The sequence below is a fragment of the Musa acuminata genome, chromosome BXJ3-11, assembly GCF_036884655.1.
Source record: "Musa acuminata AAA Group cultivar baxijiao chromosome BXJ3-11, Cavendish_Baxijiao_AAA, whole genome shotgun sequence".
Classification (NCBI taxonomy): Eukaryota; Viridiplantae; Streptophyta; class Magnoliopsida; order Zingiberales; family Musaceae; genus Musa; species Musa acuminata.
The window spans coordinates 27,750,083-27,775,119 of NC_088359.1; the positions used below are offsets into that span (position 1 = coordinate 27,750,083).

The window sequence follows — 25,037 nt, forward strand, 5'->3', positions numbered from 1 at the left end:
TTTTGTATCTATATATCCTTAAAGATAAAATATAATATACCATTTATGTATATATACGCCTACAAGTGTAAACATCCATTAAAATTAATTAAATGTTTCTTTAATCATAATTATTATAATTTATTTAATCGAAGGATATTAATGGAAATTAGTCTCGATAATAGTAGATTTAATGTCTAATACATAAATAAAGAATCTCAAAAAGCGGAGATAAATAGGAAGAACGCAGAAAGCTGTGGCTTTTCCTCTCTGCCAAATTTGCTTCCCACATCGGTAATAAGCCTTGGCAGCAGATCTCAAAGCCGGAGGAGGGAGGCGATGGCGGACAAGCCGAGCCGAGCGCTGGTGATCTACGGCGATGGCCACGCCCCCCTCGTCGCGTCGCCGCACGCCCATCTCCACTCCTTTGCCTCCCGAGCATCCTGCGGCTTCCTCTCACTCAGAGCTCCTCCCGACCCCATTGGTAACTCTCGTTCTCTCCTTCCCCTCCTTCTTCCATATGTATCTACAATGCAAGATACCAGCGATGATCGATCGATTTCCGGCGCCGCCTGATTGACAGGGGCTTGGGATGTCGGTAGGGTTCCGTGTTTTCTTAGCGTTCATTATCTCTGTGATTAATGAGTGTTTGCGCTTAAAATTTTTATCCAGGAAAAGATTTTGCTTGGTGTATTATTAGGCACTAAAGGAAGAGAAGAAATATGAGTGTGATTTGTTGGGAATCATCGTCTGGATTTTGGTTGGAGAGGAAGAGGGCTTTGTGGTTAAAGATTGAGCTGGGTAGTATATGTTCCAACATCTTTTGATGTTGAAAGGAAGGTTCATGTTTCTTGGTTCTCTTTTATTAAGAATGAAAATCGAATTTACTGGAACTTGGATCAGTGTGGACTAACAATATGTTCCATAGATTTGCTCTATCTATAGTGTCCTACTCTGTCTTTCACTTGGAATTTCACCTTTCTTCTCTCTGGCATCCCATTTGTGGCGAAAATAAGTGCAGATTGTGTTGAATATGCCTTGTTTTCACCTTTCCTGAGATAGTAAACTAGGGTTTTGAAATAAGAATGAGTTCTACATGTCTATATGTAGTGGAATGTTATCACCTATTTTAGTTCTTCTTGTTCATTCAAGTCAGAATATTCGCGCTAAGTACTTTAAGACTTCGCTTTCTCTCTCTTCCACATGTTTGGATGTCCTGAATTTTTTTGCTTTGGATGATTGAAATTTAGATTATTTGTTTTAGTGACCAAATCTGTAAAACTTCTCGTCCTAGTAGTTTTTATAAAGTTTGAAGATTTGAATTTGTATGTTTCTGTTCTTTCATGAAGTCTGTTAGTGTTATGCATTAGGAACTTCCTTTAAACATGCCTGTTATAGTTGTGTTTGATGATTTTGATCCATGTAATTAACTTACTTGGATGAATGTCATATTCATTATATGCATGATTTTGTATTTTGTTGCTGATTTTATGGTTGTCATATGGATGGTGACATTAGCTTTGTTAACAAATGTTGATCATTGATGTATTTTACAATGTTATGTTTTGTATGCATATCTGTAGGTACTAGACTTGAAATTTAGACAGATTGGTAACTTGTGTTGGTATTATTATCTGCAAAAAGTGAAGAACCGGTTTGATAGCACAATGGCATTGTTTGTATTGATATTGCTTCTTGATTGCTCTCTGCGAGGGAAACTGTTATGAAGTTATAGCATTTCTTTATGATTCTTGTTTCTGGCATTGCTTGACAACAGAGGGAAGACGTTGTACCTGCCTCTGAATTTGTCCATGTTGAGAATGGTTCTGAGTTCCGTCATCTTCAAAGCTTTACCAACCTTCTAAGATTTGGCATCCTTTCAATATTATATATTTTATCTAAAATCTGTCTCTGTTTATCCCTGTTTCATTGTGACACATTCGATGATATAAGAAAGGCTACAAAAGCATAACAGCTTGCTTTACTTGCAATCGGTATTCTTAATTTTATTGTCGATAAATTTTATTATCTTCAAAAAGTGTTAGTTTGTTTGGATGAGCTATAGCTTGAGCAGATATCTTCTCTATGCCCATTATCTCTTTCTTAGACGCTAGGCTGCAACCTTTAGTTGTCGTTTCCTCTTGTTGAACTGATGGACTCATTATTTTTTGGTTGTATGTGAACCTCAGAATCAGAAAATGACAGGGTAATTAGAGAATTATCACAGCTACTGGATGCATATGATATGTATATGGTGAGGATGAGATTACATTACTGCTGTATGTTTCTTGGAAAAAGAAGAACAAGCTATCAGTATCTGACTTGTGTCTTTTTGTTTTTTGGGTTTCAGAAAAAACATGGTAACACAGATATGAATGAAGACCTAAAAGATTCTTCAGTTCCAACAATCTCAAAGAGGTTCAAGACTGTTTACTTGTGATACAGTTAAGTTTTATTTCTATAAGAGTCTTGGGTATAAAAATAATTGTCTTCTATTAAATTTCAGGTTCATGGACCTTAGAGCTGCCATACTTACCACTTGCCCTGATGTTGGATCCTTTGCTGCAAATCTTGGTTTTAGTGTTTTACAAATTTCTGAGTTGATTGGGCAAACTCCTACTGGTGTTGAACCCCCAGAAGTCTCTGATAACCTCATCAGAGTGTTTGAATTACTGAAACTTCTAGGATTTTCAGGAGGGGATGTTCTTGAAAAATATGAGTTTGATTTAGTGATTTTGCACATCAAGCCTTGTGATCAGTTGAGAGATGAGAAAGGATCAACGGTTATCAAAACTGATACTGATTTTCTCAACAAGTTAGTCAGTGGAGTGATGCATGCAGCTCAGCCTGGATCAAAGATTGCTTGTCGTCTGCATTTCTCCATTATACTAGGTTATGGTACTGTTTCTGATGGTGACCAAAACTGCTCCTTGATTTTGAACTCATCAGCTGAAACAAGTTCTGATGTATTGTTGCTTCGTCCTCGTCAAAGCTACACCATGAAAAGTGGAAATATATTGACAGACATTAGGTATCATAAGTTACATGTATTGGGTTATGGTCTTTCTTGTAGTTAGGATGTTGTTGACAACCTATTAATGAATTGCAGGCATCACCACCCAATGTTGATTGCTCAGTGGCAGGAGGGTGTAACTCGCCAGGATACAGCCAACAAGTTTGGCTTTGAAGAATTTAAGGAGGTAATTGTGCTTTGATGGGATTTAATGCTTACAGTCAGGCTTTTGTGTGTGGTTTATCATCTAAAACAATATAATTTAAGATTTTGATATATCCTTCCGGTATGTGGACTATAATGCATGCTATTGTTGACACATAATGTGTAAACCTATGCTTCTGTAGCTTTTGTTTATCATTATGTAGATTGTTCTCATCACGGAGATAACTGATGTTGTCCCTGTGGAATTATGCCAGAACTGCTCTCTTTTTCCTAGCATGTCCTCCGAACCGTCATGTAGTAATAATCATTGTTCCTTGTTGATGTATCCGTAATAGTGTATATTAACTGAAATCATAATCAGTAGTTCATAGTCATGCATAGTTTTATTTACAATGGACTTATTGTAGCCACGAAACATGGACTGTTGTTTGTCATCTCTTCCACCAGAATCAAGGACTAAAAGCAGTAGGTATCTCATATATTAACGTACTTGTCTACTTTTTATTATAGATCCGACTTTTACACTGTTAAAAACATTGTATGCCCTATAACAATTCAGTTTGAGTAATCATTTTGTCTAATATATGAAGAAATTTAAATATCATAATATAATAAGTTTTTCATATCTGGTAAAGATTACATTTCCTGGCTGATGTGTGCTTTTATCCTATCATGCAGCGAGGGGGGAATTTTGCTATACTTGCAGACAGGTTTCTCCATGAGGTGGCATTTAAACTTTGGAAGGCACCTAAATATGGAGCATGATCGCATCATACTTGCAGGTGCATTTTCATGAACCACTCAATTTAGGCTGAAAGGTGTTGCAGCACCAAAACTTGCTGATAATAATAATAATAATACTGGGGCATTATATTATCTAGTGTAGTGTGATGATATATGAGATCCATGGATCTTGTTTCTAATATTATTCTTAGAGAATACTCCAACGATATTGCCATTCAAAAGAGTATGGCAAGAGGGAAAAATGTATTCATCTCTAATTTGTGCTACTCTGATGAAATCAACAGTTTGCCAGCTTTAACCAAGGGTTAACTCTTTATCATATTCTGTTCTTTTTTTGTCTTTGGCTTCTATTGTTTCCTTAGTGGCTTTAAATGAGAAGAAAACATTGTGAAGTGTCCTTAGGTTCGCGTCTCATGCATTGACCTTTCGATCTTTAAATCACATCAATCTAATTAAGCCAAAAAATGATCCTCAAGATGTAAGGGCTAAAATGCGAAGGCATTTTGGGCATTAATATCCAACGTCTTGTCACGGACAAACTTCTCAACAAGATGTTGGATGTAATGCTTATGTGTGTCCGTGTCTTTTGGCATGTTTATGCCCTGTACAGAATGTAAAGGGGCGGCCGAAGGCTTATAAGTCCCATTTTAGTTGGGTGGTGGCCTCTTTAGGCTTGTAAATAAAGGTTGTGTCATGTGGACACGTGCGAGAGCTTTTCGGTCTGTAATGGACCATTTTACCCTTTGTTGTGCCACTGTTCAGAGCTTGTAAAGTCTGTTTGTAATTTGCATTGTCTATGAAGTGTTTTTTCGGACATGTTTGCTTGTGGATCCCGTTTGAGGCGTTCTCTCTAACCCGTTCTCTCTTTTGATGGTCCTAAGGGACAATGGGAGGCTTCGGGGAGGCTGACCTTTGCGGACGGACACGCAAGGGTGCCGCACGACTTAGGCAAAACCAGCTAAGTCCGTGTCATATGGTATCAGAGCGGGACAAGCACTCATAGAAACACTTAGCATGCAAACGTGGGGGACCTAGCGGGGCTGCGTTGAGGGCAGTCAGCACACGCGCGACCGTTTGGGGGAAAACGGGAATGGAGATGTAGGGAAAAGAGTCGCTCAGAGGAGCGGGCATCTGAGATTGGCATTCACAGGAATGGCCAACCCTTCGCGCAAGAGGCACCACGAGAACAGGCAAGCTTGGAAGAATTTGGAGCGCACAAAGGTTGGGATGGCTGAGTTTGAGCTACGGCTCAACGTTGACAACTATACTTGATGGTGCTCTAGGCAAGCGAGGCGCTTGGCAAGAATGAGACCATCCAAGGTGGAATGAGTTGCTCAACGACCAAAAGAGTTAGGCCAAAGCTCACAGAGGTGAGAGGAATTGCTAACTCGAAGAATTTGGTACTCATGCAGGGGCTTGTATGCGGACGATGGAATGTCCGTGGCCATCCCAAGGCGGCCGAGACTCGGCGCCATGGAGCATTGAAACTTTCTCTTCGGCATGCGAAGGATACGTCCGGAGGAGGCTGAAGTGTGCAACGAGTTCAGCATGTTGCTAGACCTTGAGGGGTGCAGTGGGGGCTGTATTGACGGGGAGTCGCAATCTAGCAAGTGCGTTTGCAGGAGGCAGAACAATGCACAGTTTGTTCAGCAGATCGGAGTAGTCCAAGGGGATGGGGGTCTCCGAAACGAAGAGAGATGTTGCTCCAACGGGATAGTTATCCAGGAGGGATAAGTCTCGGCACTCCAGAGCGAGAATCATGTGAGACGGACTTCACATGTTGAGGAGGAGTACCTCACAAACAACAACTCCACGAAGCTCGATGGACTGAGCAAGCGGCGAGGAGTCGTCGCATGATCTCGCTCGAGAGAATGCATTGGTGGATGCATTGCGAGATCAAGTGGGGGAGCGACCTGAAGCAACTTAAATGAAGGCACACTTGGAGTCGATGTGGAGATCGGACTCAAGGGAGGGCTGACCCGTGGAATGGTGGGCGCGAGGGCCACCATCGACTCAATGCAGAAACGAGGAGCGGAGCAACTTGGGTGTAACTTGACGAAGTACCCAAGCCGCATGAAGGGAGCCAGCAGAGAAGTTGGAACATGGAGCAGAGGCACAGTGCTTTTCTTAGACAGAGGTCAAGGACATGAGCTCTTGCAGAGGCAAGAGCAGGATCATGTTGTTCCATGGGTCCTTCATTCTGACGGAGTGGACTCATCTTGCATGGTGCCAAAGACGAAGGGAGCTTCGGGGCACATGCACCTTATCTCGGAGGAGCATTTGATGAAGGAACTAAGGCGACTCAATTTGCGGAGGCGAAGTTGAGTTCAGAAGGCCTTAGCACGGGGCAAGAGGACGCAGAGGCGGGTACTCTTGAAGAATATGCCACAGTGTTGCCATTCGAGTTGCTAGGAAGGAAGCGGTGCGCAGCAGAGATTGTGCTGGTAGGGGCAGAGGCCCAGGATCCAGGCAATAGTGCACAAATTACAGCGAAGTCGGCGGACTTCGGGAGCTACTAGGCGACGGACTGTCCTAGAGCGGTGCTTCATCTAGGTGTGACCCAAGAGTGGGTGGATGAAGATCGATTGCCAAAGGAGCGAACAAAATCGAAGGTGGAGGAGACCCTGCGATGTATTGGCAGAGGCCACACAGCGGAGGGTTCACAATTCGAGTTTATTCCAAAAGGATCAGAATGCAATGGAGATGTCACCAGGAGGCGACATGGTGCCGCGGATCGTGGTGGAACAGTTCGATGGCAATGCGATACACACGACCTTGTCCCGTGAGGGATGAGATCATATGGAGGTATGATCGAGAGCTACTGGGAGCTCCGCTTTGGTGAACAACACGACGGCAAGAAGGGTTATGGATTCAAGGAGTGAAGGCCATGGTACCGCAGAGGCGGGTCTTCCGGGCGTGCACCGAATTTTGCATCGGATGAAAACCTTGGTCATCAGCATATGGGGGCTGGGTTCCACCAAGGGAAAAGTTCGTATGCAAGTACCAGGGAGTCCCATGGGAGGGACTTGATCATGCAGAGGTATGATCGAAGCAGCTGGAGAGTTGGACTGCTCCAGAGCTCATATTCGCTTAAGGGAGCCCGGCAAGTCAGAGGACAAGGCCGAGTAAGCGAACGTTGCTACCAAGGAAGCTATGGAGAACAGAATCGGTGCAAACCCTACAATGCGATGGCAGAGGCCATGCATGGGAGTTGCAGTCTGTCTTTCCATCGACCAAACAGACTGCTTGGAGAACACGGAGGTGTTGGAGCAGGGGGTCGAAAGGGGCGAGGAAGCGACGATGAGTCCAGAGGGACTTAGCTACCCAAAGTCAAGCAATCAGTTAGAATGGAGGTGGACTCAGAGGAGTGCCACGGAGACATCTCTACTGATCGTGAAGAAAAGGGATGCAGATGCGAGGTGACGGATAGTAGGGCCATGGGCATGGCAGCGCCATGGTACCGCAGAGGCGGGACTTCCGTCAAAGTCATTGATCCCTTGCTCTCACGGAGGGAGAGCGCTTGGTCGTGAAAGGGGCCGAGGAGGTGGAGCATGCAGAGGCAATCTCCAAGTACCGGGACAAGGCTGAAGGGCAGAGGCCGAGGAACTTCGTAAGACCGGTGTCAGTGTGCTTCTCATCAAGATAGCCGTAAGTGAAGGACTTCGGGTCATGCAAGAGTGCACGACCAAGGAACGAAGCAAGCAGTACGCGGTGCTGTACCTTTGCTACTCAGTGAGTAGGCGGCAGGGTTGATGGAGAAGACGGTACAATCCCAGAGGCGACCTCATCTATCAGAGAATTACTCCAAGTTGGGGTGAAAACTTCCCGCATTCCAGAAGTTCGATGGCATTGAGAAGGTGAATCACAGTAACTAACTCAATGCAAGGAGTGCAAACACTTCAAGTGCTTCAGAAGTGTGAGCAAAGAGCAGGCGAAGACCAGTAACCAGCTCGATGCATGAAGTACAACCTCGAGGAGGCGGGCGAAGTCAAGTAACCTTTGTCTTCTCAACTCTTAAGAGAATGGGCGAAACCGAGTACCCCAATTCTCTTATCTATCCAGCAGAGGAGCTCTGCACAAGTTCAAAGACCCTTCGAAGATAATGAAGGACAACAGTTGTCAAATCCTCACCAACGGTGATCAGTGCTACTGAGAGTAGATTGTCCGCCTCATTTCCCAACGAAATGCCAATCGAAAGCGGAAGTGATGCGAACCTACTTGGATGTGGCAACTAACTGAAAGAAGAGTCAATGAGCAGATTTTGTGGAGGAAGGACCCAAAACTTCAGAAGTTTGCGAGGCGATGCTCGTTAAAGCTCCAACAAGCATCCACCCAGTTCAAGCAGCATGTGGGAATTTTGAGAGACTGGCGCAGTAAAGATGGTCTTTTCCTTCATCTGGGAGATCCACAGGAATCAACAAGGATCAACACAACTCAGCCAACCCCACACCACAGTCAGAGTCATTGGTGAGTTGAAGCAGCATGGCGGATCAAAGTTCGACTACTCAAAAACAGCAGCGGAGAGCAGCTGGGAGCCAGGAGGCGCATTGCAGCTGGAGCAGAAGATTTAAGACTCAGCAAAGGCGAAGAGTTGCAGTGTTCACAAAGGCTTCGACGAGGACGTCGAAGGGATAAGTGGGGGAGAATGTCACGGACAAACTTCTCAACAAGATGTTGGATGTAATGCTTATGTGTGTCCGTGTCTTTTGGCATGTTCATGCCCTGTACAGAATGTAAAGGGGCGGCCGAAGGCTTATAAGTCCCATTTTAGTTGGGTGGTGGCCTCTTTAGGCTTGTAAATAAAGGTTGTGTCATGTGGACACGTGCGAGAGCTTTTCGGTCTGTAATAGACCATTTTACCCTTTGTTGTGCCACTGTTCAGAGCTTGTAAAGTCTGTTTGTAATTTGCATTGTCTATGAAGTGTTTTTTCGGACATGTTTGCTTGTGGATCCCGTTTGAGGCGTTCTCTCTAACCCGTTCTCTCTTTTGATGGTCCTAAGGGACAATGGGAGGCTTCGGGGAGGCTGACCTTTGCGGACGGACACGCAAGGGTGCCGCACGACTTAGGCAAAACCAGCTAAGTCCGTGTCAGTCTGGCCCTTGATGTGGGTCCCGTTCCTCAACCCAGGAGGGACGGAGCCTGTGGCCGTCAAGAAGATCGCGCGGATCGCGAGATCATCAAATCAAATCGTGCCCGTCCGATCTCTCCACCACCAGCAGACCGCATCACAACTTTGCCATAACCGCCGTTGGCCCCCTCTCCCGCACCCTGTATAAATTGTCCTCCATTCCAATGAAGGGAATCAAGAAACCCCCAGGAGGAGACGGCCATCTCCGTCGCTCGACGAAGCAATCTGCTCCGCAACTCCACCGGCGGCAAGGCCCATCGCATATTGCCCGCCGCCATGGTCTCTCTCTCTCTCTCTCTCGATCCCATAGCTCTTTAATGATCTCGATCGCGATTGTTGGATTTTCTCCGTCTTTTGGTTCATAGGTGGCGCAGAAGCAAGAGCCTAGGCCGAGCGGGACCATGAGGCGGCACCAGTTCCGGCCGGGGTGGGTGGCGCTGAGGGAGATCCGCAAGTACCAGAAGAGCACGGAGCTCCTCATCCGCAGGATCCCCTCCTCCATGGATTTCTTTTGAACTCCTATGCCTCATTTCATTCTTCTCAAATCCCTCCCTTGTCTTTTGTCGCCAGACCCATAACCGCAAAGTTCATGACAATTCCACCCAACCATCATCTAAGTGCAGCAGTCAGATGGGACCATGGATGCCGACGATCTCGAAAGGTAGTACAAATCCTTCCTGCCGGCATCCGACGAAAACTCCGATCGATTGCTCCACTCCTACAGTCAAGTCTTTAACGATTTCGCCGCTGCGGAAAGACGAAGCGAGGAAGATAGCAAGGACGGAGAACCTCCTGCGCGCATACCCCCGTCAAGTATTGCCTCTTCTCACCACCCACTCGCCGGACTGCCTTGACCTCGCAAGGTAAGGCCACGGCGCTTGTGGAAAGCTTCAAGCCTCGGACGAACTCCACCAGCACGCGCGCCCCTACGCGTTGGAGCCCGGACTAGAATGAGTCATGATAACTTAGCAGTAGAATTGCCGTACTTCATTCGACCATTACTATGAAAGCAGAGCACTGGCAATGCACTGTACCTCCAACGAACTGGAGTCCTAGTTTTAAACAGATGAGTACCAAGGCACCTTAGGGTTGCCAAGTAATCAACAGAATGCTCACACCACAGGCGACACTGTGCTCGATAAATCACCGTCGAGCACACCCACCTCTAATAATCTGAGTTTTCATTGGACACCAGGCGGGTCCCATGCCACGACACAGCACGACTTTGTCCACTGTTTTGGATAAGACTGAAAGAACGAGAGAGAGAGAGAGAGAGAGAGAGAGATAGCAGGTGACTTACCCACCGGGCCCCACATGGGTTCCCATGCGAGCCTCGATTCTCCGAACAACAAGGCGGGGGGCTAAGCTCAAGACGTAGCCAGTGGACATGAGGAACGCCACGCCACGTCACGTCACGACACGTCACGTGGTTCTCGACCACAGAGTGCCGCGGGACCCACCATCACATCGAACCACAACGGGAGAAGAGGGCACTGAGCTGGTCGAACAATGGGTTTTGTGAGTCGACCGACTTCGGACGATGCACACTGTTACAACAATAGAAGAGGAATGAAACGAAGAAGGCAACTCTTGGACCCAATTCTAGTCCTCGGCGCTGCTGTCGTCCTCGTCTTCTTCGTCTTCGTCGTCCTCGTCTAGCTCTTGCACCTGCCCGCGTCGCGAAGCGACGGGAGCTGACATCAGTCGCGGCTCATGCTTCCTACCCGCCGCAGGAGGGCTCGCGGCGGAAGGCTCACCCTCCGGCCCGGTGGCCACGTTGACGCCCGAGAACAGCCCTCCAGCGGATATCGGACGGGCCGAGGCAAGCTGGATGATCTGCGGCGTCTGGGGGAACGTCCACACATGTGACTGGCTCGATGTGCCCGCCACAGCGGTGGACGGCTGTGGCAGCACCCACAGCGCTCCCGGCGGTATCACGCTGGCCCCCGCAGCGCTGCCTCCGAGCGCCCACATGGGCACCACCCCCTGCACCCCTGCCCCGATCGGTGCCAGGCCAGAGGGTATCGAGATCGCACCCCCCACCGGGAGCAACGGGTCTTGCACGGGGTAGTGATTGGCGATGGCTGCGCTACGGCCCGTCCGCGACGGCTGGAGCTTCTTCCTCCGCTTCTTTCCCGCCTCCTCGTCGTCGGGAGCAACCGGGTCGTCCGCGGCCGCAGGGGCGGATGTGGAGGTCACCGGAGCGGAGGTAGGCGCCTCGGTGGGGATCTTGAGGGTCCCTCCGACGTTGGTGGCGATGGCGGGGACGGTACCGGTGCCGGTGGCGGCAAGGATCGCTGGTTCCGCGCGCTCCAGGAGCCACTGTATCGTCTCGCCGTCGGACTTATGGCCAAGCTCGCGGGTGAGCTGGAAGATGCGGGCGGCACACGCCGCCGGCATCCGGATCCTCCGGCCCCGGCCCTCAACCTTCGTGTGGCGGTCCTTGGTTCGGCTGGCCGGCCTCCGGATCAACTGGAACGCACCCATCCCCAACATCTCGATGTGCTCCGGCTTGGGGACGATGAATCGGTGGACCGGTATGACCGCCGGCGGCGGGGTCGCCACCGCTCCGCCTCCTACACCACCACCTCCATCGCCGCCACCGGCTCTAAGGTCACTCTTTCCCGGCCTGTCGTCTCCGTCGCCCCTCTGGGATTCCATACCTCCGCCTTACCTTCTGCGGAAAAGCTCACAGCTTTTCTCTTTCCCTCCTCTCTTCTCTCCCGAGAATTAACAGATCGCACGCGCTCTCCCAACACCAAAAGATGGGATCGATCGAAACCCTACAAGCCCGCCTCCCCTCCTTTTATCCTAATCCGACGGCAAATGGACTACTATTCTTACTGGGACGAGGTTCCCTGCTCTGCTGACCGTCGGATACCCAGTGGGTTCCACTCGGTCAGCCTTAGGGATAATGGAGACCGTTCATCCGGGAAATTCGATGAACCCAATCTTCCAATTAATCTTCCCAAGGCAGAAGGGGGCCGTCGGCCGGGACCCATGGGCTCCACACATTCCCCAATCAAAGCCAGGTAGAAAACCGGGTTTCTCACTCACTGGTAAACGTCCTCGAACTCGATATTCTTAAAATACATCTGTTCTCATCTTACATAACACACCGAAGTGATGCGCCAAGCGTGGGGCCCATGACTCGGCGTCCCCTTCTCACTTAGCTGTGGGCGGGGTTTCGCCACTAAGCGATGTGGGGTCCATTGAGGACCTAAAAAAAGTCGAGGAATTAACCCTCGAGCGGGGCGGCTCTTCGGCATGGCGGAGTGGTTCCCACGTGGGTGGTGATGTGGGTTGGCGGCCAAACTCTCGGGCCCCATGACTCAGGCGACTCGTCTCGTGGGTGCGCGAGGGGCGTTGGTGTGAGCACGCGGGCCGAGCCGGCGTGGTTCCCACGCCAAAGGGATCACGCGATGGGTCGAGGCAAGCGGGTGACGACGGAGGTGGGTCCCGCAAACGGTCGAGCAACGTTTCGAGCGCTCGTTGGGTGCTTTTCTATTTCTTTTTCCTGTTTGGAGGTAGATGTGGGACCGGGTCATGTAGTGCAAGGGAACCCGCACCCCACTTTTGGGGGAATGGTAAATTGGGCTGGTTTTGAATCTTGGGTCGTCAGAGACCACCGGCGTGATCGCCTGTTCCTCCACCTGCTTTCACCTTCCCTGAGCCATGCGGGCCCCACAGCTGCTTCTCCAATCATCTCGCTTACCTCCATGACACGGCGGTGAGGACAGCCAGGTATCGTTTCACCTCTCCCCCATCGGACGGTTACCCATGCCTGAGTGTCCCCACCCCCGCGTGGCCAGCTGGGGACAGCTGGAAGAGGGGACCACCACGTAGTTGTAGGACACGTGGTAGAAACGGGCCGGACCATCCTTCCCGCCGTCCGCAGATCGAAATTTCCCATCCTTTTCTTTTATCGCGTAACATCCGTGGCGGGGGTTGGGAGGGGCCCGCTTGTGGAGCCGCGAACCTCCAATCGTAGGACAGGTAGGTAACGCTGTTCAGTGGTCGTACGGCGGTCCTCCGCAGGAAAGCAAAGCACGGATCGAACCCCGCCAAAACAGAGACAGAGTGAGAGAGAGAGTTCCCTTTGTTTCGTCGGATCGCACCAAAACAAATGGCACTGTAAACAAAGCGAGAAAAGGGAAAAGAACGTTACTTTGCATGCTCAGGATTGGGATAATAAAGTTCGGAAGGTTATGCAGCATTTATGTACAAAGTCTAATCATCCTAAATTTAGGATTGTTCGATTCATTTGTTTTTCTCATCCACCGAATTTTTTTTTTTTTATTTTTAACATATTTTCAGCTTTCCCCTTATATGTAATTGATATTGTTATTGTCTTGGTGTTATTGACCGGAGAGCTAGCATGATTTGGTTCTATCCGGAAGGCATGAAGCTATTCGAGATGTCCGATTGCATGGGAGCGATTTGGATGGAAGACTAAGGTGACAGGTGGACTCCGAAGGTGCCGTTGGCTCACGATGATCGACCCGTAATCATCACGAGATGTGGCTCGTATATTGAAGAAAGCTCAAGGTTGTCCCAAGAAGTGCCTAGGCTTTGGTTGAAAATGCTCCTTATTACCCTTAGTTACTCCTTAGACGCATTAGAGTCATGCACAAACGGTCAGTATTAAGACATATCTTGACCTAACCCTTTCGATACTTAAGTTAATAGAACGAGTGGAGAGGGTTTTATAGAGCTCAAAAGAGTTTAAAATGAGCCTACTTGCCTTGTCTGGTTTTAAAGACTAGCATTTATACATGATTTATAGATGGAGAGTGGCCAACCTCTAGTGTCGTAGGAGCTCATTTTTATGTCATTAGCTAGTAAACACAACTCCCTATTGATTGTGTCATTGAAGGATGGTTGGGGGCATGTTGTTTGTCACGGCGAGGGCACACTTGAGGAGGAGAGTTGGGCCACGTCAAGGATTAATACTCTTTGCGATTAAGCGTACGAGTCCTTCCAAAATCATGGTTGAGGGTGATGGGTTTCTGGCGATCGATGATCCGATCAATAGAGTAACTAAGAGGATGGGTTTGGTTGTTGTGTTTCAATAGTTGACTTGTGCAACTTCCCTAGGGTTTGTGCTCCGATCGACGACCACGGGGGCGACATAAGCCCATGTCGGTTCTAAGTGGTGACCTAAGTGAGTTAGCAGTGCAATATCTATGTCATTGCATTTCCTATCAGATATAATATAGTTTCTTAATCATTTATTTTAATTATCTTAATTGATATCACATTTTCATGAAACAATTAAAGAAGTGGCAGCATTTGTTCTGTTTGGCAATTTTTTAAGAATTTATTTCAGTTTATCTCAGACAAAAAAAAAAGGAAGGATCGGAGTAATTGTTTGGGAAGGAAATCTCGTTGTTACTCTTACTTCTAACTACACTTCACATTAATTAAGTTGAGTTAGAAGAGATATTAATATTTATACATATTCAACCATTAATAATTACCTAATCAGATTCGAAAACTCAATCAATTCAAAGAGAATAGTTATCTAGACATGGCACATCATCATGATATTTTTTGTAAAAAACATTCTCTCAGTAGACCATCATCTAATACGTGATGGTTATAAACTAATATTATATATTACGTCATCTCTAAATGTAATATATGTTTTTATTATGAACCAATAAATTAAATCCGAACATTAAAACCTTTTATAGATCCATCTTACTCGTAAAAAATAGGTTGATTTACACCCAATTATCTAAAATAAGATTGAGCATTTTTCTACTCTCGAGAGGAATTTTTTCTTGTACAATCGTAACTCTCATATCGCATACTCCCAAGAAGAACTTTTTTCCCTCTTCCAAGCATGACAATAATCAAAAATCGGATTAGGTTGAATCAATTTAGTCATATTATCACGATATCAAATTTGTAAAGAGGGTCTTATAAAAAAATATTATTGAAAAATTAAACACAAAATGTCTTACAAGAACATATTGGTGAGAAGACATCTTTTTCGACCTTTACTATAGCCTCGACCTTGAGTCAAGGCCCATACACTCCCCTTTGCAAGAGCACCGGGGTCAATCTCTAACATGCATCACCATTGCTTATTCTTCAATGATCATGGATTATATTTTCCAACAATGAGTTCAAATTCTAACTGGGATGATGCATACCATCATCCACCTTCTTCCATAATTAACATAGTTGGCAAAGACCTAGAATCCGATAGCTTATAAACCACATCGTAAAGCTCCTAAGCATCACAGTGGATTCTAGGTCAATCATGCTAACAATCGAACCAATACGACGACCACCTCCTGAAGTGCATAATATAATCCAATTTGCTTTCCGTGAATAACTACAAAAACGATAACATGAGGTGCAATATCTAACTTCGTAAAGTATATAATCAAGTGGATCTCCTAAACCAGGCTCGTTTCACCAAGGAGAAATTTATTTTCTCTCACTTTCATCTCTAAAACTAAGAGATTTTTATTAAATCTTTAAACCTGTTAGTGAACTAATGCGCCGTGATCGAGGAGTTGGCACAGCTTGGTCCACGAGTCGATGTCTGGAGTTTTCGGTTGGTCGGAAGAAGTGTTGGAGCTAGCTGGATCGAGGGTCGGGCTGTCGACATTGTCTTATGGGAAAGCGTATCTTGGTTGGTTGGCAGAAGTGCTTAGACCGACTGTATCAGGAGGTCGGGATAATGAGGCTGTCTTCTAGCGAGGCGTCTCTCGGTCGGGACGATCGTGCCTTCGGATGTGACCGAGCTCCTGCACAAAGGCCCTCGTCGGGGGTTCCTGACTATGACCCCTCGTAGATTAAGTTAGTAGTCGCCTTTTTCTCTTTTTTTTTTTCCCGCCCCTTGGCTCGATACAGGTCATGAGCTTTTATACTGTTGTGCGAGGATCGATCGTATGCGGATTTGGCATGACGGTCGATCCCCCGAGTGGCGAGATGATACCGTTATGCGACCGCCACTTGGTTGCACGGAACGACGCCGCAAGGCGCTATCCCGAGCTTTTCGGGATGGGACTCACCAAGGGGGTGCCTCCCAATATCGGTCTCAGCTCGGCACGAGGTAACACCCCTTGTGCTAACTTGGTAGGGGTATGATATGGCATGGATCGTGATGTGGTTGGAATCCAAAATATGTCTTATCAAAACCTACAAAGTATATGGCTATTTTTATAGTGCAAACAAAGATGTATGCTACTTCCGATACTCTAGTGGACTAGACTTTTTCGACTAGTTCAAAAGAAAAAATAATAGAGAATGGTATGCCCATCTTCAACTACAAAAATAATATCATTCAAATAATTTTTTAAGCTATACTTTATTAATGATTCACACTTGAAGAATTATGTAACACTCAATAACATTTTCTTTCTGAGCTATCGTAAAGAAACACTCAATGACATTAACAAAAGTATTATAGAAAACAAACTAGCACATTATTGTTAAGGCCTACCTAGGCATGCATGTCAAAGCTTGGGATTCACCTTTGGAGATGATTCCCTCTCTTTCATCTATGTTATGTTTGCCCTCCATCTCTACAAAGTTGTTGGACATCATGAAATAAGAACAAGACCCATAACAAGTTGGTAAGACAAAACATGCGAGATGGCAGGTCGGCATTTACTCCACATATTTCCTCACCCGAGCAACAATCTAGAGCTCTATGGACATGGTGAAGGGGCAAGTCAGGTGTTGCTCGGCATGTCTCATCAAGGACGCAGTGGGATGTGGTTAACTTATATATGAGACACAACAAAGCTAAACTTAGGTTAATGATCCTTGTCACATTTACCTTGACAATATGGGCAATAAACTATTAGTGGCTTGGTGGTTGACGCTTCCTTCTGTTCAGAAGAATGTCAAACAAATTCATTTTTTTCTTCTTTTTATTTTAACACCAAATTGTAGCATGATTCACTCTCCCATCCAAGAGGGTCAAAACACTCAAACATAGATTTTCATTATATTTTTTAGCTCCAAATTGAAACCAGTTTGAGGCCTATATATACCCCACCATTTCCTGCATGAAAGGACAACAAAAAAGCATCGAAAATCCAATCTTACTCTGTGATTTTTAGAGCTCAAAAGTATTGTAAAGACTAGAAGTTCTCATCCCTCTTTTCTTCCAAGTTTTAATCTTTCAAAAGAGGAGAGAAATTTCTGTAAGGGTTATCTCCTAAGCCCGTCAAAAGGAGTGAAACTGTAAAAGGGTGGTTGGCCTTCGCTTATTGAAGGAAGGCCTCTAGTAGAAGTCGGTGACCTCGTCGGAGGAGGAAGCCAAAAGTGGATGTAGGTCAAGATTGATCGAACTACTCTAAAATTACGGTGCTCTCTGGTTTGCATTTCTTCTTGCTGCTTACATTACTGCAAACCTCCATATGTGTTTTACTTCCTTATTACTTTTGTTGTACTCTTTTACGAACTCGCTTTCAAGTTAAGTTTTCGAAAACGGTTTTACGTCGGAAACGATTTTATCGTACGAACGTAGGTTTAATCGTCGAAAGTTTTTCGCTGCACTAATTCACCCCCCCCCCCCCTCTTAGTGCTTTTGATCCTAACAGGTCGGGACGGTGTCGACCGAGTACAGCGTCATCCCGCAAAGGCCGAGACGGTGCCCACAGAGTACAACGTCATCCCGTGAGGGCCGAGACGGGGTCGACCGAGTACAACGCCGACAATAATAAATATTACAGGTATGATTGGTCCCCTAAGGAGAGGATAAAAAAAACCCCTCATGGGGTCGACCAGAGGAAGATTGGCCACTCAGTTCTAACAAGATCTTCGGGTCGAAGTCGGGAGCCCCTTCCTGACCTCAACCTGTGTGCAGGGATCGAAGGCCAAAAAGCAAGCGGTTAACCCAAGAGAGTCCCCGACTTTAAAGCTAGAGTCCGAGCCCTACCAAGCTAGACTATGATCTTCACTGACCAAATATCGACGTGGATGATCTTGCCCACCCGGGACTGAACCAAGCCGTGCCAGCTCGCACTGCCACGGTGTAAAGGATCTATCACTTTTTATACCTCGTTTGCATGCGAAGAGAATACACAACACAGCCCCTTAGGTTTGTTTCTTCTCCAAAATAAAAACTGCATTACTTAAAAAAAAAATCAAAACAATTTAAGTCTAAGCTCGTTCAACCTAAATAATAATAATAATAATAATAATAATAATAATAATAACCAATTGACAAGCTAATCCATCGAGATCCAAAATTTTTTTTTTTTTTTTTACGTAGGTAACTAATCAATGCGCACACTTATTATCTTCCCCACAAACATATGATATTTTTTATATTTTAAAAAAAATTATCTAGCCACAAAAATACATTCCAAAAATTACTAGTTGAGGCATTATGGAGGTGGTCCCTCCTACTCATGACTTTCATCAGCCCAAAAAGAATACGTATAATTTAAACTTACCAAAATAAATATGAAAAAATAATAATTAATTTTGAAGGTGTATAAATATAGTTTTGCCGGTTAAATTTTATTCCAATATAGACCGACGCGCCAATATGAACTTTCGATTTGGGCCGACATTAGCACGAACCGATTCTTTTTGGGTTCCGTTCGACCGACTGACTCGTGGGCGAAGAAGAGTCGGCCATACGAAACCGAGCTAATTGCTTGCGTCGGGTCTCGCACGAGCCCTCGCGAAGAAGCCAAGCTATACGAGTCCGGCGACGCGGTCGGTCGTCGGGGCGGAGGAGAAAGAAGCCAAAGGTGGAAGGAGGCGGCCAAAAGGAAGACGTCATCCTAGGAGCGCAAGGAAGGAAGGCCGCTTCTCTGATCTCCTCTCCTCTTCCTTTCCCAGCAAGCTCTAAGGCTTTTTAGCGATACCTACCGAACGAGGTGCCACTCTCCCATTTCTTCTTCATCATCATTGCTATCCGTCTTCCAACATCTCTTGATCGTCTTCCCGGCCTTCAGTTGTCTCGGCGTCGCCGTTTCTTGGGTCGTTTGCTGGACATTGAATCGAATCATCTCTTCTTCTTCTTCTTCTTCTTCGTGGTCATCTTCCCGAGGCTTCGTGCTGAACCGCACCACCCGTTCTTGGATCGATCGTTTGACGCCGATTCCACCTTTTCTACTCTAGGTTTTCGCACTGAGTCACACCACCACTTCCCGGATCGATCAATGGACATCGAACCGGCCGATCAGTACGGAAACAAAAGGTCTTTCCAGCGAGCAGGATCGTCGCAGGGTGCGCCCGACAGGGTCAACAAGGTCTGCTTCGACTGGCAAGCGGGACGATGCAATCGCCACCGCTGTCGCTTCCTCCACAGCGAGCTTCCGCAGCCCATGTCCGCTGATGGCGCCACCTCCAGGCGGGGCAATCACCAGGGCCTCGTGCGGGGAAATTCTGGTGCGGCCGGTGCCTCAATCTCCGGTTGGGGAAAGGGCCGAGCGGGCCGCAAGGCTTCCGACAAGATCTGCAGTTACTTCATCGGTGGGAATTGCAGCTATGGGGATAAATGCAGGTTCTTGCATTCGTGGTTCATCGGTGACAGCTTCTCCCTCTTGGCCCCGCTTCAAGGGCATCAGAATGTAGTTCATTCTGCACAGCTTTATTTCATGTGCTTCTACTCTATTGGTATTCTGATTTGGTGGTTGAACGAGTGAGTTTTTCTGTAAGGTCGTTACTGGTATTGCACTGTCTTCAGAGTCCGGCAAGCTCTACTCTGGCAGCAAGGACGAATCTGTTCGGGTTTGGGATTCTCAGACTGGACAAGTAATGATGCTCTCAATATTCTTACCATTTTGGAACTAGAATGTTATAGTTTCTGACTGTTACATTCGATCGTAGTGCACGGGAGTTTTCAATGTTGGAGGTGAGGTTGGATGTATGATCAGTGAAGGTGCTTGGATATTTATTGGAGTTCCAAATGCCGTCAAGGTTAGTATTTTCAAGGTTATTTGCCCTACGACACCTTGTAGGTAATTTCTGCAGTAACTATACTGGATTTTGTTCGATGATGATTTAGGCATGGAACACACAAACCGCAACAGATCAAAACCTTGATGGACCTATCGGACAAGTTTATGCTTTGGTTGTTGGCAACGATATGCTGTTTGCTGGTACACAGGTAGGATTTCTTTTTGTTGCTACTGTTCTGCTTGGTTTCTAAGAATCCATTGTGTTCTTTTCTCTATTTGGGTCTGTGGGCTTAGTTTCTGAATTTGTCTGGAAAAAAAAAAAATCCTATTCTCTCTAATTTTACAGGATGCACATATATTGGCATGGAAGTTCAATGTTGCTGGGAACTGCTTTGAACCTGCTGCTTCTCTTAATGGCCATCGACTTGCGGTGGTTTCTTTAGTTGTGGGAGTCATGAGGCTGTACTCTGGTTCCATGGATCACACAATAAAAGTAAGAATCCTAGTGCAAAGGCTGACTTGTTTCATGTACCACTCAAAACAGATAGATGGTAAATTGAGCTTGATGAATCCCGTTAAATAACACCACAACAATTATTTTTTTATGAAATATCTCAATAAAGTGAATGCACCTTAATTTCATGATGCTCCTTCCAAAATAGTTTTTGAGCACCTTAGTAAATAAGACCTATTCTTTCATGAACTTAACGTCAGTCTTCCTGTGCAGTAAGTCTGGAACAGTCCTTTTATTTTCCCTTGCAAACTGCGTTAGTTTAAAAAAAAATAATGTTTTTGTTTGTTTCCATATGTTAGCTCTTGAGTTACCACAAAAAGTTATAACTGGTAATATCTTAGTTTAAGTTCAAAATAAATTTAGGTAAGCCCTTTCTTTGCCACATCTAACTATATACAAATACACCATAATTTAGTTCAGGTTTGAATACAGCCCAAGTTAAAGAGAAATCAAGACAATTAACTCATCTGTGTTTCTCTTTGCAATACGTATTGATACAAACGAACCACAGAGCAGGTCAATTTTGAATATGTAACCAGTTCTTATACATATGAAAATTTCTAAGTCAATTTGGGAAATCTTAAGCCTGCCTCACTCCTTTCATCTACCCATGTGTGTCATTTGGTCTGCCATAATTCTCAAACATACACAGGGTTAGGATTTTTCCACACTGCATTGCTTTCTTGATTTGAGCTTTATTTGAAGATATTCTTAATTTAATTTTTTTCGTAAATGGGGTTTATTGTTCATTTAAAATGGAAAACTAGATTAACTAGAGCCAACAATGAATAGAACAAGCCCTGTGGTACTGAAGCTCAGAATAGATCCTTGCCTGCTGGTATAGAAATCCATCCATGTATAGTGCACATGAAGCCCACCCGTGATTATCCGACAAATATGCAGCTTGGTTCATCCAACATTGTAAAGGAAAAAAAGAATAACTTTTAATCTTTTGAAGGTGAAAAAATGTCAAATATAATGTTTTCATCCTCCAACTATTCAAGTTTGTAGTTTCTGGGTCATTCATTAATTTCTTTACGTCATTCTGCACAACCTATCTTAGCCCTTCATGTAATGACCTCTAATGCTGTGTGACAATATATCTCCATCTAGCTCCTGCAATGAAGGGACTGCCATTTGGTCAGCACAAAATAAAACCAGCCCCATCCAGCATTGAAGTTTTTCAAAAACATCTGATGTTGTTAAGCTTGAGTCATTCGTGTGAAAGGTGTTCCAATGAACTTCAGCCTTATTTTCCAAACCAAGGCTGCATAATTTTTTAAAAATTTGTGAAAAAATCATTGCTAAGAATTAAATTTCATTCTCAAAGCTCCAAATTTATCTCCTAAACATGTAATGGATTTTCCCAATCGACTTAGATGTATACTGAAAAGTGAGATGCTATCCCTAAAATTAACATGAGATGCATTCTTGTTGTTTAGCCTTGTTTTTCTTTGGTCCCGTAAAATTTTGGCTAAAGTAGAATTCTGAATATCTGGAAATTATATTTTTCAGGTCTGGGATCTTGCAACTTTACAATGTCTTCAGACCCTCAATGACCATACGTCCGTTGTTACATCATTACTTTGTTGGGATCAATTTTTGCTATCTTCTTCTTTGGACCAAACAATTAAGGTCAGTATCTTATTGTTGTAACCATAAGACTTCATGATTTAATTTGACACTCAGAATGCTCAATTAACAGGATAACTGACCTAGTTCCCTCATGCCATTCCTTTGTACAGGTTTGGGCTGCTACAGAAAGCGGAAACCTGGAAGTAAAATTCATTCACAACAAGGAACATGTACACACCTGTTCTATAACAAACTGTGGTTAAATATTCACTCATAGTTTACATCTTTGCATTTATGAATTCCATTGGAGCACTAGTGTCCTGTATTGATTCGAAAGTTAAATTTTCATATAACAACATAACAACTGCTTCTGTAGCTTTTTTCTCTAGTACCTTCTTCTCTGACATTGGTGAAGCTTTTGTTAATTAAAACGGTCCGGCAAACAGAAATTACTGAAGCCATGAAGCTAATTTCTCTTGCAATACGTAATGACATCACTAAGATATGGATGTAGGTTTCAGAATATGTGATCCTTTTAATGTGTGCTTCAATACATGGCTTGTACTTTTAAAATTGATGTTTTGCAGATTATTTCTCTTATAATGGCCATTCAATTGAAGAATTTGTATAGCGCAGTCAGTTTGTAATTGTTAGGATGTTTCTTTTGTCGTTCTAGAAATATATTTAAATTGGAATAAAGTATATTGTGTGCTTACTTATTTAGGGTATTCTGTGACTCTAATATAATTTTGATTCTTCATCACAATTTATGTTCTTGTGTAGTTATCTTTTTTAGGAATTATGTAAAGTGGTTATATGCCCATGATTCTGTATTGTTTGCATGGAATTGTATTATCTCTTCTAATGACAGATCAGCCTTTTTGCATTGCTATTGTAAGCACTTTGAACCGACAGAAATCACATGTATTCTTTCAGAATTGGTGCATGCCATGACTTGGTGCCTGTCTTAAACCTGCAGTAGCGACAACGTGGCGTGCATCAAGAAGCACACTGCCCAGTCCCCACCTCTCACCCTTTAGATGCACACCACGCTGGCCAGTTGTTACTCGGCATGAGCAGCACCTCTTCTGTTATATGAGAATGTCCACTTCAGCAGTAGCTTTAGATATTGGATTCTTGTCCTTCGCATTGCACATCACATGTTGGTGGAGTTGTTGCAAGCCGACACCTGATTATGTTTGTGCAACATGCTTCTGTAGGAAGATAGGAATTTTCAACCTAATCTACTCACCCGTGTTACTAACGAATGCCATTTTTGTTCCCAGGGTGTGCTTGTTCTACGTGGCATGCATGATGCTCAAGCCAAACCAGTCTTGCTATGTTCTTGCATCGACAAAAGCATTCATATCTATGACCTTCCTTCGTAAGTATACATGCATATATATATATATATATATATATATATATATATATAAGTTGATGTCTGATTTGAGACACCATATGAACCCTGTTTCTCTTTCTAGATTCATCGAGCGGGGTAAGATATTCTCCAAGAAAGAGGTGAGAGCAATGGAAGTTGGACCTAGTGACCTATTTTTTACGGGAGATGGCACGGGTGAACTGAAGGTGTGGAAATGGTCGACGAACAAGATGTTGGTATCATGATTTCATGATACAAGAACCAATAGCTGGACCATCTAATCTTTTGTTGTATAAGTTACAATCATTTGTTCGAGTGAGAAATGGTGTTTATGGTGCCAATTTTATCCTTCTCTCTCATCTTGAGTCAATCCAGAATCAACTATAAATCATGATTACTCAGACGACAATAGGCGATTATACTCCAAGTATAGATGACAATATAGGATTATGTGGATCGTTGGTGAGTCCCTATTTGAGAAGTGAAATATCAGTTCATCTTTAGCCCTATTTTTCGAATGAGAAAGTTCATCTTTAGACCATTGGAATCTCATAGCTTTGTTGCTGTACAGGAATCTTGGCTGAGTAACCATTGGTTCATTGGTAGCAGGGCCAGCACTCATTTTTGTATCTTTCAGTGTGTAGATGTCGGGAAGCCTTTTTTAATCTCTCTTTTAATCAAACAAATGAGAATAGAATGCTCCAAGAAGAAATTATATAGCACAGGACTCGTTGGCATTCCTTTGGATGCTTGAGAATGTGAAAAGACAGGATCTATTGGAACCAGCTGAATTCAGCACTGCCAGTTTCTATCTGATGGTGTGCTTGTTGACAGTCCATGGCATAAGCAAGATGGTTGTGTTCAGTGGAAACACTGGAATTGTAGGATAGACTGCCAATACTTCTGTATGATGCAACGAGAACAAGAAAGGGGAGCACTTGGTCTCAGTCCTGTTAAGTATCATTGGAAATGGCCTTTTAAGTAGAAGAATGCTGCTCAATGCGATATGTATGCCATGGACCATATTTATATGCCCCATATTTCACGGCTATGTAGATCAGGATAAATTGAAATATCATCCAGTACAAAAATCTTGTACCACCCAGCATGCTCGATAATGTTCGATGCTATACGCCCGGTAACGTCCGATATAGGGTTTATGCCTCTCGATATAAGATAATATAGCTCCGATGCATAGGTTTATGCCTCTCGATATAGGATAATATAGCACCGATACTGCAATTTTTCATTTGTTATTTTTAATTATATGGATGGATACGATACCATTCGGAGCCATGACCGAGACAATACTAGTATACTAGGAATTTAGTCTTACCATTCTAGTAATCGATTAGGGAAAGGAGGACAGCATCATGCCTTTCTTGGATCAAGAAGCTCCTCAGAGACATCTATCTCGGACACATCTTGAGCATACTAAATGATCTGTAACCTTTCTTGGATCAAGAAGCTCCTCAGAGAGATCTATCTCAGGCACATCTGAAGCACTAAATGATCTGTTTTGGTTGCAGCATTTAAAGATCAAAAGCAGCATTTCTCATGCAAGTCAAGGTCAAAATGGGAGAGAAAATTCTCATCAGACTATGTTTTACAGCTTTAAACACAGTGAAAAATGCCAGCAGCTCAACACAA

The 25,037-nt window shown here is 44.6% G+C and overlaps 3 protein-coding genes across 7 annotated transcripts; 2 read left to right on the forward strand and 1 right to left on the reverse strand.

Annotated features, from left to right (window-relative positions):
* Window positions 1-214: 214 nt before the first annotated feature.
* LOC103971706 (uncharacterized) lies at window positions 215-4,220 on the forward strand. Its single transcript, XM_009385798.3, has 6 exons — window positions 215-463; window positions 2,169-2,233; window positions 2,330-2,397; window positions 2,486-3,010; window positions 3,089-3,179; window positions 3,836-4,220. The coding sequence occupies exons 1-6, from the start codon at window positions 319-321 to the stop codon at window positions 3,920-3,922; spliced, it is 981 nt and encodes a 326-aa protein (XP_009384073.2). The 5' UTR covers window positions 215-318; the 3' UTR covers window positions 3,923-4,220.
* Window positions 4,221-10,525: 6,305 nt separating this feature from the next.
* LOC103971707 (transcription factor PCF2) lies at window positions 10,526-11,820 on the reverse strand. Its single transcript, XM_009385799.3, has one exon. It carries the CDS (start codon window positions 11,690-11,692, stop codon window positions 10,634-10,636), a length of 1,059 nt encoding a protein of 352 aa, XP_009384074.2. The 5' UTR covers window positions 11,693-11,820; the 3' UTR covers window positions 10,526-10,633.
* Window positions 11,821-18,628: 6,808 nt separating this feature from the next.
* On the forward strand, window positions 18,629-23,904 carry LOC103971708 (zinc finger CCCH domain-containing protein 17). Of its 5 annotated transcripts, XR_010502170.1 has the most exons (11): window positions 18,631-18,891; window positions 19,136-19,587; window positions 19,676-19,771; window positions 19,847-19,936; window positions 20,025-20,126; window positions 20,264-20,410; window positions 21,947-22,066; window positions 22,177-22,236; window positions 22,943-23,203; window positions 23,293-23,390; window positions 23,491-23,533. XR_010502170.1 is itself a non-coding variant. In XM_009385800.3 (10 exons), exons 2-10 carry the CDS (start codon window positions 19,177-19,179, stop codon window positions 23,630-23,632), a joined length of 1,266 nt encoding a protein of 421 aa, XP_009384075.2. In that variant the 5' UTR covers window positions 18,629-18,891; window positions 18,970-19,176; the 3' UTR covers window positions 23,633-23,904. The 5 variants fall into 5 exon arrangements, 2 of the variants coding, with proteins under 2 accessions (XP_009384075.2, XP_018676205.2); XM_009385800.3 differs by lacking the exon at window positions 22,943-23,203 and having other exon boundaries at window positions 18,629-18,891; window positions 18,970-19,587; window positions 23,491-23,904; XM_018820660.2 differs by lacking the exon at window positions 22,943-23,203 and having other exon boundaries at window positions 18,630-18,891; window positions 23,491-23,904.
* Window positions 23,905-25,037: the final 1,133 nt, after the last annotated feature.